This window comes from Brassica napus, chromosome A3 (assembly GCF_020379485.1).
Source record: "Brassica napus cultivar Da-Ae chromosome A3, Da-Ae, whole genome shotgun sequence".
Classification (NCBI taxonomy): Eukaryota; Viridiplantae; Streptophyta; class Magnoliopsida; order Brassicales; family Brassicaceae; genus Brassica; species Brassica napus.
Window position 1 is genome coordinate 19,386,602 of NC_063436.1, and position 16,914 is coordinate 19,403,515.

Genomic DNA, 16,914 nt, shown 5'->3' on the forward strand with positions numbered 1-16,914 from the left:
GCTGAATCGGATACTGATTTGGATGCATGTAATCTATTGATGATTAATAAGCTCAAAAGACTATAATTCATTTTCTCATCTTTACTTTGAATCGAAACTAAAGCTGATGCAATCACTAAATCGAATGTAACCGAAACCGTTGTTGATTAGTAATATTCTAATAGGATCACTTTAGGTTTTTTTTTTTTTTGAGAACTAAGGATCAGTTTAGTTAATGGCAAAATAAAACTAGTGGACGATTTTTGGGACCTCCTCAAGCATATATCTCGTCATACACATGCATAATGCATCTCTATAATATATTCTTCTTTTCTTTACACGCCATTTTTCTTTTCCTAAAATTTTACATATATTATTTTTAGCAAAAAAAGAAGAAGATTTTATATATGTTCCTTCAAATATAGGAAGGAGCTTACTTCAGTGTTCACGTACTCGAAAATTCTATAATTCTCTTCTATCATATAATTTTGAATAAAATTATAATTTTAGACTTGGCATTTTCCTATCTGAAATTCTTTTGTGTGGGTTTTCTGGGACCAATATTTTAGACTTAATTAAAAGTTAACCACAAAACAGTAGTCCTCTTCTTCTAATTTATCATTTTAAGTCTTAAAAACAATTTTTTCTTTGTCCTGTTTCTTTTGATTATATAATTTAGTTTCTATCACTCTATTCCAATATTGGTCGCCATAGCTGAAAGATTTTTTTTTTAAATTGAAGCTGATAAAGAATTATTTGCGGTCTACCATATTACAAAAAGGTTAAATAAGTTGGCTATAATGTTAATAGAGATAAAAGACTTAACTATATGAGTTTAACAAATAATTTACAGGAAACAAAATGCAATGAGATCTATATTACAAAAATAATTGTCCTAAATAACTAGTTTTTATAAACAGTTTATGGAATTTGATTTTTATGAAAATTTAAGTTTTGTATATTGTTTTATAGTTTTAATAAAATATGTACAAGGGCATATTTTTAAATTTTGCTTGGGACATTATAAAATATTAGACCGGCAATGCACAAAACCATGTAACGTCAAATTGTTCCACATAGTTGAACAGTTATGCATATTAATTTGCATGTCCAGAAATTATCTCATTTATCTTGTTTGTCTAAAAGAAATACAATAAGGGGTATATATATTACTGGATTCTGTATGTTGGAATAGGATGAAAGGAATATGATGACAGAATGAGAGTTGCGTGACCATATTCATGAATGGGCCATTTTGGATAAAGCGATCGATTCTCTAAGAGATAACAACAGATCACCACTTGTTACAGTCATCATTTTGCCGTCCCCAAATCCAAAATTTTTTTTTTTTTGCTAAAATTTGTTGCATTTATTTTTTATTTTTTTTTGTTTAATCCGGTAGAAAACTGGGCTTAAACAACAATTTCAAAACTAAATATGGTTAAGTTCCCTACCATGTTGGGATTTATTAAACTCCATGTCCAATTCTAAATTTTCTGATTAGTACGATATTGTCTATTTTGGGTTTAAGAGACTGGCCCGCATGGATTTACTTTTGGTTTATATCCCAAAAAGTTTCGTTCTAATTAGAGTTGGACATCTCTTTATATATTAGACACTCCTCGTCTAAACTTCCAATGTGAGACTTGAATTGACATCTCTCATTCTCCCCCTCAAATCAAGGACCACACTCATCTTGTGTCATTTCCTTTTAGCGAAATTTCTTGGCACCTATCTTGTCGCATTTTCGACATCTGGTACCCAATCGCAAGGTTACTTTGAGTTGCTTTGAGGATGTTCTTCCCACAACTGAACTTCTAGGATCTTCTGACTAATCTCTGCCGAACCTCCCTTTCCACCTTGAAGGGTCTCATTCCTACTCGAAGGGTATTTTGGTCTTCTTGCAGATTTTCGTCAAACCGCTCTGATACCAATTGTTGGGATTTATTAAATCCATGTCCAACTCTATATTGTTTGATTAGTACGATATTGTCCACTTTGGACCTAAGAGACTGGCCCGCATGGATTTACTTTTGGTTTCCATCCCAAAAAGCCTCGTCCTAATTAGAGTTGGACATCTATTTATATATTAGACACTCCTTGTCTAAACTTCCAATGTGGAACTTAAATTGACATCTCTCGTACCAAACAAAAATTGAGACAAAACTGGATGGAACCAAAAGAGACCGGATTAGACACAGGAGGGCCGCATGTGGTTACCACTGTAAGAAGCTTGGAAGCACATGACCGCTTCTAGAGGAGAGACAGAACATAAACCATCTGTCTCCAGCATCTTATAATTCTTATAATAGAACACCCAATGCAAAGAAGAAGAAGAACCTCTGCTAATACTAAAAAAAAAACCTTCATCAAAAGCTTCTGCGAAACCGAATCGAACGAGATCAAATAGTGTTGGACGACCAAAAGAGGGCTACTTACTCCATGAAAGCAAATAAAGAGAGAGTTAGAAGAGAACCCTCAAATAGACGCACCGCCGGGAGAGAGCCAACGGAGCCAGATCCACTGTCCTCGAGTAGATCTAGATCCGATAGATGCCCAGAGAAAAGCACACCGTGAGCTTACACTTCACTCCGCCACACCCACGCCTTCAGTACCACCGAAGCTCTGCCTCAGACCAAATTACATATCTCAGAGCAGACCAAAAGACAAAGGAAAGAACGGAGAGATCGTCATCAGAACTAGTCTTCCGAGCACCACAACTAGCAGAGGCGAAACTAGACAATTTATCTAGTGGGTGCACTGTCATTAATTAAAAAGAAAAGGTGGAGAAAAAGAAATCGAACTCGGATTACTATGGGTGCACAACCTCACTTTTCCATCTGAACCAACAGATTTTCTATCTTTTGGTTAGCAAAATTTAAACTATATATAATAAGTACGGGTGTCCATAGTGTGTAGCCTGGCTTCGCCCCTGACAACTAGTCACCTAGACCTTAAGCCTCGTGCATGCAGTACCGCCAAATAATCGAGAAACCATCACAACGGTTATTTGATCAAAAGACCTCGTCCGAAGATAAAAAAATTTGCTAGGAGAAAAATAGATAGAGGTGAAGTGATTTTCACGTCGCCGCAGCCACTAGAAAGGTGAGTGTTTTTTTCTCTCCACTCATTTTATTTTTGATTCGTAAAGATTTAAAATTTAAGAAGAACAATTATAAAGATGGATGTTAAACAGAAAAATAGATAGTATAGTTTAGATAATATTGTTCTCGAGAAACATTGGTTGAATAATGATACTTTATTTAGGTACTTCTGATGGAAATATATTTAAAAGTTTGGGCATTCGCTTGATATACAACTTGCACCTGATCTGAGATAACATATTGAAACTGTGCAGCCAGTTTGTCAAGGTTTTCTTGCTTGATACCCATTTCCCCTCTTTATTCCATGTACCATTCGTTTACGTAGTCACTTGTCACTAAACTTTAACGTTTCCTGTGAATAGTCTTTTGTACGTGCCATTATCCTAGAATCACATTTTTAGTCTTCATAATACAAAAATCGAAGTTTAGTTTACAAAAAAAAAAACTAAAATCGAAGTGTCTATAGATTTTGAGTAGAGACTATGTCCATTAATTACCCTAAATTTGCGGAGTTTGGGACATTGTTTCACTCCAAAAAAAAACTACTCTCCACTAACATGATTGATTATTCGTTACATGCATGTCTTATAGCCTGTTGTTACATACAACATCGTCTTTGAAAAATTTTTAGCAAAAAAAAAAAACATCGTCTTTGAATTGATTTATCCACCTACCAGACTACCATTCTCATGATCCTATTCCCTGATAAATAAATGTTCACAAAACGAAGTGAAAAACTTTTGTTTAGCAGCACATAAAGTGCGGAATTTGTCTTTACAAAAATGATAAACTAGAATTTCGTCGCTTGGTGATAATCAGAAGCCTTACGTACAAAATAGGAAGGAACATGTTCTTAGTTAAAAAAAAAGTCATTCAAATATAGAAATTTATTCTACATTATAAGAGGATTCTGTGGTCTGTTTTATTTTCACACGTGTGTACAAAAGTATAACCTTTTGTCTTTCTTTCCATTCATTTATACACTAATTCATAATTATAGATATAAAATATGTACAATTTGTATTTGGATAGGTACCTTAAATCCGATTTTTTAAACCCAGTGTTCTAAAAATCGTTTATGCAGAAAATTGGCATAGCCGAAATGATTTCTAGACACATTCAAAAATCGGTCTATGTGTCTTTCTAATCAATAATCTCCTATAAAGTGTTTAATTATTGCAACGTGTCTAGTGAGAAGTTCATAGAGAGTTTTTTGAGATTAGAAAAATAAAATAAAAAAAAGATATGAAAGAGAGAAGACATAAGGTTCTAAAATAAAACATTAAAAACCCCACTGAACCCCCACCCCAAATAAGGCAAAAGTCTTCTCCTTGTTGATTTATTTTTTAATCAAAAATATTAAGACAAAAATATTAAGACAAAATTCTGAAAAACTCTGTGACGCTTAAATTGAGCCATTTGCAAGAAAAATATACAATAACTGAAAATTTTGCAAAAATGGAAAAATCCAAGAAAACATGGTTGTCAGAGATTTTGTCTGCAAGTATTTTACCATTTGCCCTTTTCATTAATCAAGTAGTATAAATATTTATATAAAGAACCAACATGTATTATATATATATACACGTAATGATATATATATATATATTGAGAAAATATTTTTATAAACGGAAAAATACTTATATTTATTTAGATGTAATGTCTTCACCTCTAAGCTTTAATTTGTTGTTCTGTCGTCGTGTTTCTTCCGATCACTGGTATTCTTATGATCAGTTTATCTTTTCGCATGTTTCCGTCTCACCGCTGTGACCACATCTCCGCCGCACCATAGTGGTACCGTGTCCACGTTTTTTCTTCTCGCTGCCGTCACATCTCCATCGTTTGATCGTGGGCACACAAGATGAGGCTTAGGCCGAGAGGATTGAATCGAGTAGAATGGTCTTCAGTAAGCGATCAGTTTGCACATCTTGGGCTGGATCGGGTGATACGGTTTGAGCATGATGAATCGAGCGGTTGGATCTTCTCAATTCGATCGATGCAAGTTCACGGCATGGATCCATTTTTGTTGTTTTTGCAAACTAGCCCCTGCAATTTTGCATATTTCTGTGATTATTTTTCTTGATTTAATTAGTATTGTTATATTCTGATTTATCTGGATACTTTACAATTTAGCTGGTATTTAATTTATATTTACCGGCTATTTTGATCAGTTAATGGTTGTTATTTGTATCAAATCGAAACAAAAAAAATAATCTCTCTAATAAATCACAAAACATATGATTAGATTTACATGTTCGGCTAAACATAAAATTAACTTATTAACAAATCACAATACAAATGATTAAAATTAGATGTTTAGCCGGTTAACATTGTACTTGAATTGTTTTTGTTATTGTTAGCCGGTAATATATACTAATTGTCCCGGCATTGTTACAGTTAGCCGGTAATATATACTAATTATCTTGACATTGTTATAGTTAGCCGGTAATATATATTAATTAATATTGTAATTTGTGAAATAGCCGGTTAAGATTTTACTTGACTTTTTTGGTTATATTTAGCCAGTAATATACATTAGTTATCTCAATATGGTAACTTGAATTGTAACACTGAAACATCTAAGACTATGAGAACCATTCGGGAAATTCTTCAAGGGTTTGAAATGTATAATTTGAAAGTCTGGAGCGATTCGTGAAGCTTTTTGTACACTTGGAAATATTGGGGCCAACTCAAGAATATCCAAAGATGGAAGGCTTGTGTTGGAAAACAGAAAAAAATCACCATTCTTGCTCGATCTCTTCCGTAACAAGACAGAGACGGCGAGGATGAGCATGACGGCGACGCTTGAATCTGAGCATGACGACCTCAGCAGATAAACACGGCGGAGATGATCCGGTGACTCATGATAGACTCGATGATTTGCGGCGGAGAAGAGGTAGCTTGAGGTAAAGACGTTCAAGGTGGCTTTGTTTTTATTGGACGACAGAGATGAACAGGAAAAAATATGAAAAGAAAATGAGATTGAGAAAGATTATAGATGGTGACGACAAGAAACCAAAGAAATTGAGAGAGATGAGAGATTTTCTGGACGGAAAAACCAAAGAGATAGAAAGAGATGAAATAGTTTATTTCAAAAAGAAAAATGTATTGATTGTAGTGGTTAGGGTAGTCTCTCTCTCCTCATACGTGATAATGGAATATAACGATTTGCAAATGTATTATATCTTAGGTTGCAATGCAAGAGACTTAAGGATAGAATGGACATTAAAAAAATACACATCATCTGAAAAGTCAAAGTTCCGTCTGTGCAAATATGGAAGTTATGTTTGTATAGGAGTCCTAATTTCTCTAAATTAGAAAAATCGTTGTAATGAGAGTTAAATATTCAAAAAATGAGTAGAATTGAATGTGGAAATTCGTCTGTGGGTAAGAACTACTAACTCCGCTAGTTAGTGCTTTAACCATTATGAAGGTTTGTTGAAAGATGAAAAGAGAGGAGTTGGAACTCTCTTTTCCTTCTCATTCCCGTTTTCATCTTTTTCATTTCTTTTTATTTATAGGGAAGAGCTGTGATTCGCACTCCAAGAGTTGGTTTTACCCTCATGGCTTTCCTTTTACTCGTGCAACATAGGCTGCATGAGACTGTCTTTTTGTGTCAATCTTTCCTTAGAGATTAAACAATCTATGAATGGGACCTAGTTTTGGCCACACATCAAATCCACACAAAATATGGTTCCGCGAGATAAAGTGTAGTTTGCTGTCCGTTCCTCCATAAAAGCTCCTGACGCGTAAGTGTTAGGCCACCTAAGTTAGAAACAAAAATATGGACCACAATTTTGAAAATTATATGTAATTAAGATGGTTAAGTTAGAAAAGAAAACAATTTTCTTATCCCTACTTAAATGTATTGTTTGTGCATTTTGTTTTAATGAATAATTTTCCTTCTGATTTAAAAGTTTTAAAAAAAACTTTTAGTTTTGATATAGTTCTACAATTGTAATGGCACATTTATTTTTAAAAGCTTTAGGCCTCCTAATTTGGGACGGCATGCGTAAGGAGAGAGGACTGGTTTATAACCGCGAGAAATGACATGATCATTTCCAAACTATTTTCAAAAAAAAAATAAATAAGAATATGATCATTTCCAAACGCCAAATAATAGTGAAGTGGATAAGTGGAGGAGATACTACTGTAGGAGGAGAAACACATTTCTGTTTTGTCCAAAGCTAATGGGAAGGTAGATCATGTAGTCAGTATGGTGGTCCTAGGCTTGGTACCAGTCACTTGTTCATTGACGATAATAATTTAGTTTATGCGAGCTTTCTTAAGATTTAACTTCACGTTCAGGAATCATATACGGATCCGACATGTGAACATAATATATGTTGTATTTGTCAGTGTGGATTTTCCCTTCTATAAATAAAAAACTTCGATTTTTGGTGTCTGCTTGATGAAGCATTATCGGCGTCGTGAGCGATAATGCAAACCATATCTGAAATAGTGGGTAATAAAAAAATAGGGGCATTCCGAGAATTGAACTCGGGACCTCTCGCACCCTAAGCGAGAATCATACCACTAGACCAAATGCCCTTTTTGATAGGTGGCTCATCTAATTGTTCATCGTGCCGTACGTATGTTATATTTGACTATGTGACCTCCTAAAGTTTCAGGGAAGAAAAGTCTTTATCATTCCAAACACAATAACTAGTTTGGTAAAGACAGTTCATGGACAGTGATGGACTGGTACAGATTCTTAGCCTTTTCATACACTACCGAATGGGATAGTTACTCTAAAGCTGGAGTATGAGAGGTTGGTAGTCTTGTTATCCAATAAGAGATTGCTATATATTTTTTGTCAAACAAAGCTTTTTGTCTTGTCTCAGACTCTAATGCATGTCTCCTTCTGAATTGTGTACCTTGTCTCGGAGACTCGGACGCGGTTAACTATTCCATTCGGTTAAGTAATTATTTCATTCGCCAACTCCAAAGAAATAATAATACCAAACCAGATGAACCGGTAATAACTACTTTCCCAAATCTTAACCGCCGCTGCATCAAAATTCAAAAGTACATAGTGTTGACGCACGGACATCTCGTGTCTCTTCGACATATATTATTGTCTGAACTTCTTCCAATCACCAATGACGAAAGAGAAGAAAAAGGATAATGTCAGAGTAAGTTCATAAACTTAATCATACCATCGTTTTTTACCCTTCCTCTGCTTGCAATTGAATTCTCTCACTAGATACTTCATTCTGTATTTTTTTTTTCAATTTTCATGTAGTATATGGATGTCGAGTTCAACATATCGATGCATTGCAACGAATGTGAGAGAAAAATCGCCAGAGTTATCTCTAAATTCAAAGGTAATCACTTTCGCGGTTTAAGATAGATTTCACAATATATCCATACGTTTCCAACTTTTGGATGATATATTATTCAAAAAAAGAAAAACTTTTGGATGATCTATGAATAGGAGTTGAAACATTTACGACGGATATGAATGGTCACAAGGTTGTGGTCACGGGAAGGCTTGATCCTAAGAAGTTGTTGAAGAAACTCAAGAAGAAGACGGGCAAGAGAGTGAAGATTGTAGCGAAGGATGATAAAGATGACGAATCTAGTAAGTACGCCGAGGACGAAAACGTTCTCGTGATTGATATGGAACTGATCGGTTTAGGAGATGAGCCGGTCCTTGGGTATAATGATAGGGAGTTAGAGAAGTTTATGTGGTTTAGCGATGAGAATCCAAAATCCATATGTTGTATCTCTTAACGTAGTTGAAACTATAAATAATTACACACAAAAACATTCTTAGAATATGGAACGAATTGGTTTGGAGAAAGTGTAATAAGTTCTTTTACGTTAACTTCTTTGTTGGGATGTTACAAACCGGTTAAGTCAAAAGCCGGTCCAATTCATGGCTTCAAGAAGACTATTACGTTAAAGTCTTGGCAGTGGGCATGCAGACTGGGGTTTTTCAGGTTTTTGAATTTTTGGATTCAGTCTCCTAGACTCATTCAGGTTTTATATATGTTTGGGTTTAGTTGGTAATACTCCGGGTTCAGGTACGTTTTATGACTCTACTTAAGACTCATTTTTGATCTAAACTCGTTTCGGATTTGGTTAATGATACTTTGGACTAAAATAAACATGAATTGAGTTACTTACCCATTTCAAGTACTATTTCAGATCAAGTTTTCGCATTTTTACGGATACTCATTCACTTTGGACCAGATTGGGATAATACCTGAAATACTGTCCTACCTGACTTTTTGATAATTTTTGCAGTTCAGATCAGGTAAAGACTAGGGTTTTTTGGTTCTGGTTTGGTTCAGACCGCGGATTCAGTTACAAATGTCCCTACCTATTACGTTTTGTTCAAACCCTAAAGGTAACTACTACTGTCGTTGCTCTTACGTGGGTATCAAAAAGGAAAAAAGACTATGAAAATTAGAAAACATACTGAGAAATTTTTAACAACAAGAACTTTATACAATATGTTAGATAATTGGTGGGAAACTTTGCCCTTCTGTTGGATACCCGATTACTTCCAATACAAGGTTTCTCTGGGTGTCCCAATTAAGTTAAGTACGGTGGCTGCAATGTGAGAAGCCGTGAGGCCAGCTTCAGCCAGTTGGTCTAGTGGTGATCCATGCTCGATATACCGGTCAGGTAGTACCATTGGTCTCCACTATTGTGACAAAGAAATAATTTGAATTAGATAATACACTAGAAACCAAAGAGATATAAATGAAACAAAATGTGCAAAATGTAATGTACCTTGAGCTTTCCGTCAAGAAGACCATCTAGTGCTAGAAACTGTACCACATGTGATCCAAACCCTCCAATTGAACCTTCTTCAACAGTGATCAGAACCTCATGAGATTTAGCTAACTTTCGAATAAGAGCAATATCTAATGGCTTGCAAAATCTTGCATCTGCTACAGTTATCTTTAATCCTCGTTTATCGAGTACAGAAGAAGCCTCTAAACAGTTTTGAACAGCTGATCCGTAGCCTAAAAGAGCTACCCTCTCACCTTCCCTTAGTATCCTACCTTTTCCAACCTGAAACCATTTAAAAAGAATAATGATTATGAATGTTTTAAAGTCGTAATATTTTTTTGTAGAACATACCTCAAGAGGGACACCTTTGTTTCCAGGAGGAAGTGAAACGCCAACACCGTTTCCTCTAGGATATCGAAAGCAAGAAGGACGGTCATCTATAGCTGCAGCGGTTGCAACCATGTTAAAAAGCTCTGCTTCATCAGATGGAGCCATCACTATCATGTTTGGAAGACATGCCATAAACGTCACATCAAATGCTCCACAATGCGTTGGACCATCAGCTCCCACAAGTCCTGCTCTATCCATTGCAAATCTCACAGGCAGTTTTTGTAGATCAACATCATGTACAACCTACACAAAACCAGCATAGAGAACAAAACCATTTTAAGTTCTAAGAGCACCCCCATTGAGAGTTCATGGGGGGAGCTCACACAAAATCCAAGAAAAAAAAATAATAAAATAGTTCAATCCCATGAACCCTCTCTCTCCTAAAGTTCTCTTGGTTGAACCCCTCTCTCCTAAAGTTCATCACTGTAGCACGGGCCCCACGTGTCGTGGCGGCCCGCGATTGGTCTAATTTTTTTTTTTTTTTTTTTTTTTTTAAAAAAAACCAAAAAGAAAAAGAAACAAATTTTAATAATAAAAAATTGAAACTATGAACCCCAAGAGGGGGTTCATTGATGTGGATGCTCTAAGAAAATATATTTCTTAAAATGAAAAAAATACCAAAAAAAAAGAGTAAGGTTACTTGGTCATAAGCTCGTTGCATGAAAGACGAGTAAATTGCACAAAATGGCTTAAGACCTTCACATGCAAGACCAGCAGCGAAAGTAACTGCATGCTGTTCTGCTATACCGACATCGAAACAACGTGTAGAGAATCGGCGTTGGAAGAGATTCAACCCAGTCCCACCTCCCATGGCTGCATGAATGGCAACAACATCTTTATCTTCCTCTGCTTCTGCAATCAAGGCCTCCGCAAAATAGGTGGTGTAAGACTTAGTTTCAGCAATGTTTTTGAACTCTTTACCAGTTGCTGGATCAAATTTCACAACTCCTGAAACAAGATGACAAAAGATGGATTAGTCTAATAATTATTTTTCAAGAAGAAAAATATGTTATTTATTAAATTATTTTTACCGTGATACTTGTCATCTGCTCTCTCTGCATAAGGATATCCATGACCTTTCTCAGTCACAACATGAATAAGAACTGGTCCTGAGGTTCGAGTGCTCTTTACTTCTTTAAGAATTGAAACCAAATCATCTAGGTTGTGTCCATCAACTGGACCAATATAATAGAAACCAAGTTCTTCAAATAGAGTTGAACCAGCCCCACTAATCATTCCACGAGCATACTCATCTACCTTCGAAGCTAGCCGGTGCATTGATCCTCCAATTTTCTTTGTCATCCCCTGTAAACAACATATCAAACTTTTCATTTCAACAAAATTTTAATAATTTTGTTTTTTCTTTACACATGTCAGACAACAATACTTACCTTTGCAGCTTCTCTAAGTTCTCTAAGAGGACGTTTAGACTGCAACTTACTAAGAGCCCTGCTCAAAGCTCCAACAGGTGGTGTTGGTCCATCCAAGTTAGCAGTAGGCAAAGAGACTTGCTTGTTGTCATTGAGAATCACAATCATGTCAGACTCCAAATAGCCAGCATTGTTCATTGCTTCATAAGCTTGTCCAGCTGTCATTGCACCATCGCCTATAACTGCAACCACGTTGTTGTCCCTACCCTTCAAGTCCCTTCCCACAGCCATCCCTAATTCACAGTCATGCCATAGTCTAAGTAGCCAGAAAGTGATCATATTCCCTCATACTGAATCGCAAAACCAAAAAACCTTACCCAATCCTGCAGATATTGTGGTTGAACTATGTCCAGTGCCAAAGGAATCATGTTCACTCTCTCCTCGCTGGGTGAAACCGGATAAGCCATTGGTTTGTCTCAGTGTCTTCATCTTACCTCTTCTCCCCGTTAGAATCTTGTGAGGATAAGACTGTCAAATAGGAATAAAAAAAGTGAGAACTTGTGTAGCTTAAAATGGAATGTAACATCACAAACAAAATAAACCAACCTGATGACCAACATCCCAAAGAATCTTATCTTGAGGAGTATTGAAAATGTAATGAAGAGCCACTGTGAGCTCAACAACACCAAGATTGGAACCTAAATGTCCTCCAGTTTTTGAAACATTGAAGATAACATCTGACCTCAGCTCGTCTGAAAGAGCTTTGAGTTCCTACATCATATCCAGTTCCAAAAAAAAAGCATAACCATTACACCATTATTCCATATTCATCTTGAAACAAAAGAAGTCTAGAGAGTAATCTGATGGATCAGAGCTTAGGGTTACGAGTTATACCTTGATGGACAAATTTTTCATGTGGATTGGATGATTGATTGTGTCCAACAAAGGAGTTGGTGGTCTAGTAGAATAATAGTCACCCCTCTTTACAAGTGAGCCATTTACTGTTGTACTGATTTTTGACTGACCAAACACAAAAAATGGTTTTTGTCATTTATAACAAATTTCAATAAACATACATATATATAGGATCCCAAACAAACAAGATGCATAGTCCATAAGTCCAGTCCACTTAAACATTTCATTTTAAATTTATCCACTGAAAAGGAATATTCTTAAAGATTTCTCAATCTAAACTGAATATTTCTGTTCACAGATTAACAAAATGGATACAAAGCTTATGACCCAAAACTCAAAACAATCTGTGTATTTAAACATTTTTCAGACTGTTGAAATGAACAAACGAAAAATGAACATAGAAACCAGTGTGGTTACTCACTGATAATTTGCAGGATTTTCGTTAAATGCAAGCACATAATATATAATCAGCAAGTGAAAAGGAGGAAGAAAACAAACTTACACGAGAAACGGTACTTCTGTGGCATATTGATGGAAGATATGTAGCCAAAGATTTAAAAGAAGATAAGGAAGTAGTTTTGCAGTGATCTGTTGAAGTTTCTCTACTCAAGTAAGAAGGAAATCGAAATACAGAGAGAGCCATGATAAACTATGTTCAAAGACACACGAGAAGAGCAAAAGGTGAAAGCCTATAAGTTTCAATTATTAGAGTTATCACCAAAGTTATCACCAAATTTATAGGAATAGTTATCACCAAATTTTTTTGACCAAAAAAAAAAGATATTACTTCTCATGGCAGTAATATATTAATTAATTTTAATTATTGACTAGACAGATCACATGTCACGATGGTGATTAATGGTGGTGGGTGTGGCACAACTGTGGAGAGGGAATGACTTGAATTGAGAGAAGGAAGAGGAATAAAAGACTAGAAAAGCAAACTTCGTATTTGTATTATTTAAGTATATATTTTGATTAATGTCTAAAAACAGAAAAATGCTGATATTCAACATTAAAACTGAGATTGTGATTGGTTCACCTTGTCTGTAATCCGTTACTATTGATGTAAACTTGTTTATATTTTAAATCTTATCATTTCCTTTTATTTCAACAAATTTTATCCCTTTCACAGAAGCAAACCTTTCAAAAAAATAAAAATAAAAATCTGTTTATAAAAAATAAATTTGGCTAAAAGGAAAAGTTAAGTAATCTATTATTCTAATAAATTTTCCTTAACAAACATTGTCCCACATATATTTAAAGTAAGGAAATCTGGTTTCGTTCTTAAATAGTATTTACTTTGTTTCATAATAAGTGTTATTTTAATATTTTTTCTAGTTACAAAAAAAATATCACTTTACAATTCCAATGCAAATTATACTTACTTTCAGATGAAAATTAATTGAAAAAATAATTTTATTTATCTCAAATATTATTGGTCAGTGAAGTATAATTAATAACAATTTACATATATTTCTGCCACTTTTTTCAATATGTGTGAAAAATATCAAAGTGACACTTATTTAGAAACGGAGAGAGTAATAATGAAACCTGATTTTTATTTATTACTAAAATAATTTATCATTCAAAAATGAAAAGGACTAAATCAAATCAATTTTTTTTATCTTTGTCTTCTATCTCTTATATTTTATGTTACAGATCGCTTTTATATTTTTCATATCTCCGAGCAAAGAAATCTCAAAACAAAAAACTGTTTATGAATGAAATTTCATAAATATTTCTTATGTTATGTATTTAATAATTTAAGGAGTTTTTAAACATTTGTTTTTCTTTAATATATTTAGATTTGTTTTGCTTTTACTATATTTAGATAAAGTTTCTTTAGGATTCAATTGGTTTTGTTTCTAAGAATTAAAACGATTTGATTCGAGATTTGTTTTGATCCACTTTGAAAAACAAATATTAAAGTGTCTGAATCCATACATGGAAAGTACTTTCATAGATCCAGTGAATATGAAACACAATAGTAAAACTATGTCTGAATATCTGGATACCTATTATATAATTTGCATATCAAATCATGTAGATAACATATATTTTGTTTTCATAATTGTTTTTGTTATTATATTTATTGTACAATGTATAACGTTTATATATTTTTTATGTAATGGCTGTTACTGAATTATTATGTTACTTTTTTTTAACGCTGATTTATTATGATCTTACAATTATGATATAGGAAATATTACATAGACGATTCGACAACCGACAATACTACCTGCCTTATGAAGATCTACACCTAACTGCATCACCTGAGTCGTCCTATGAAGATCCACGTCTGACCAGATTTACTTGCACCATGTTGAAGATCTCTTGCAAGCCTTTCCTCAGTCTGCATAATTGTTTAATAAACCGCTTTCTCCGGGACTTGAAACCTGGATTTCTTGTAATCTGCAATAAATTGCATAGTCTGGGTTTGAACCCCAGACCTGGGTGTAGAAGCCTTTAAACCTTAACCAATAGGCTACGATGCTTCCACAATTATTATGTTACTTAAATAAATGATATAACCATTATTTAGGAATGATAAATAACATAATCTGTTAATTTTATTGATTTATTATTGATTGGAATTTTTGTAGTATTTAAACCTGTAAAAATAAGTTCTATTTATTTTCGTTGTTTTATAAATTATTTGAATTTTCAAATTATTTAATTTATCTAAATAATTTGAAAGAAAATTGCAAAAAATTATTAAAAAGATGAAATCTAATATTTTATATTGTTTGGACGCATGATTAATTATAGTGTTGATTGGAAACATGGATAGTAGTATAAAAGTATATTGTTTGGAAACATAGATAGTAGTATAAAGAAAATAATATTATTGTAGGTTTAAATATAAAGTAGAAAGATAAATTTAATTTAAAAAACTTATAAAATAAAAGTTAAGTCCAAGACAATATTTATGTTTTAATAAGATAGATACACGTAATATATAACTCTCCATGTTTATATGGAGCACTAAGACATTTATGTATAATTTGGTGGAAAGAAGTATAGTTTTACTATAACATTTATGATGACATTAAGATCATTAAATTACTTGTATCACATTAGTCATTAAAATCTCACACGCACTAATTTCTCATCATTGCGCATGTCCTACGAATCACTTAATAATTATTGAAATCACAATAATTTGTTTCCATAAATTTGGATGCATTCACAACCGCTACATTTAAATATAACCCAACCAGATCCTTAGTCAAAATGTAAAATGAAAAAAATTCCTATTGGAACTATACATTAGTTCATTTGTTATTTTTTACCAGCTTTCCTTTTTTTTTTTTTTTTTTTTTTTGTCATCAAAAGCTTTATTTCAAACTTAAACCGGTCCTATCGTACTAGCCTCGTGAGCTAGCGGAATAGAGACCATACTGTCAACCAACATGTAGTGTAAATCACGTGATCGGGCCTCTTTTGCAAGAGCATCCGCACGGAAGTTCAAAGAACGAGGTATAAAACTCAGCGAAAAGGAAATAAAAGAAGTTCTCAGTGCCTCAATGGCATCAAGCTCTGGATCAAGTGCTGGCCACTTCTTAGAGAAGTTGATGATGTGTACCAGCTGTTGACAGTCTGATTCCAAGCGTACCTGCTGGAACCCACGGCTACTAAGCTCCTCCATAGCCCACACTAAACTCTCCGCTTCCGCATGTAGTGGGGATGGGACGTTGATTAGTTTCCTTTGCCCTCGCATTACCTCCATGTCGCCATCGAACACAATAAAACTCAGCCCCACTCCAGTATCTTCTAGGACCCAAGACGCGTCGAGCTGGCATCTCCATCGTCCCACCCTTTCTTGTTCCTCCACTTCCGCTATCCTCTCATTCCCGTCGTCTGCTGCTTCCAAGATGTCCGGCAGGATCTGCGCTAGCTTCCATGTTGTAGCTTCCGAAACCGCTAGTTGCAGGGTATCCACAGGTGATGTATCCTTGTTATTAAAACATTTATCGTTTCGTGCCTTCCATAAGTACCAGATCAACCATGGAAAGAAGGCCGTGCTCTCAGCTCTGCTAGGATCTGTTTGCAAATTCAGTAGCATATCAAAGTTAACAAAGATTGAGGAACTCGGGAAGACCCCCGGAGACGTCGGGACTGTCGATAATGCCCAACTTTGAATCGCTGGCGGGCATTCAAAGATGATATGGTTAATCGTTTCATTCTCCGCACCACAGCGTTGACAGACCGAGTCGTTACCGCAATGTCTTTCTTTTAGCTTGCTCGCTGAGGCGACATATCCAGACAGAGCTTGCCACAGAAAATGCTTGATTTTCCGCGGCGCCTTAAGTCTCCAAACCTTCTTCTTTAAACCATTGCAACTCGGTCCCAGGCTTATGTCCCCACGCAGCTTTTTCCGTTGTTCAACTGCAATGGTGTACCCAGAC

The 16,914-nt window shown here is 34.8% G+C and overlaps 2 protein-coding genes and 1 non-coding gene across 3 annotated transcripts; 1 reads left to right on the top strand and 2 right to left on the bottom strand.

Moving 5' to 3' along the window:
• The first annotated feature begins 2,585 nt into the window (after positions 1–2,585).
• LOC106386699 (heavy metal-associated isoprenylated plant protein 19-like) lies at positions 2,586–9,228 on the top strand. The gene is made up of 3 exons (XM_013826509.3): positions 2,586–8,218; positions 8,329–8,410; positions 8,521–9,228. The coding sequence occupies exons 1-3, from the start codon at positions 8,186–8,188 to the stop codon at positions 8,817–8,819; spliced, it is 414 nt and encodes a 137-aa protein (XP_013681963.2). The 5' UTR covers positions 2,586–8,185; the 3' UTR covers positions 8,820–9,228.
• Positions 7,563–7,634, bottom strand: TRNAP-AGG. The gene has a single exon. It is a non-coding gene; the product is annotated as a tRNA-Pro (tRNA).
• Positions 9,229–9,465: 237 nt separating the features above from the next.
• LOC111214189 (1-deoxy-D-xylulose-5-phosphate synthase, chloroplastic-like) lies at positions 9,466–13,232 on the bottom strand. The gene is made up of 10 exons (XM_022716570.2): positions 13,008–13,232; positions 12,485–12,610; positions 12,197–12,361; positions 11,968–12,118; positions 11,612–11,883; positions 11,252–11,525; positions 10,861–11,168; positions 10,182–10,463; positions 9,828–10,112; positions 9,466–9,738 (listed from the first exon to the last, which is right to left on the bottom strand). The coding sequence occupies exons 1-10, from the start codon at positions 13,146–13,148 to the stop codon at positions 9,592–9,594; spliced, it is 2,151 nt and encodes a 716-aa protein (XP_022572291.2). The 5' UTR covers positions 13,149–13,232; the 3' UTR covers positions 9,466–9,591.
• Between the last annotated feature and the right edge of the window lie 3,682 nt (positions 13,233–16,914).

Bases quoted from the DNA above. Each gene is read 5' to 3' on its own strand.
- LOC106386699 (XM_013826509.3), top strand. From the start codon at position 8,186: ATGACGAAAGAGAAGAAAAAGGATAATGTCAGA. The intron at 8,219-8,328 runs GTAAGTTCATAA...ATTTTCATGTAG, and splicing joins AGAAAAAGGATAATGTCAGA to TATATGGATGTCGAGTTCAA. The intron at 8,411-8,520 runs GTAATCACTTTC...ATCTATGAATAG, and splicing joins AGTTATCTCTAAATTCAAAG to GAGTTGAAACATTTACGACG.
- LOC111214189 (XM_022716570.2), bottom strand. From the start codon at position 13,148: ATGGCTCTCTCTGTATTTCGATTTCCTTCTTACTTGAGTAGAGAAACT. The intron at 11,526-11,611 runs GTAAGTATTGTT...TGTTGTTTACAG, and splicing joins AACTTAGAGAAGCTGCAAAG to GGGATGACAAAGAAAATTGG. The intron at 11,169-11,251 runs GTAAAAATAATT...ATCTTGTTTCAG, and splicing joins AGCAGATGACAAGTATCACG to GAGTTGTGAAATTTGATCCA.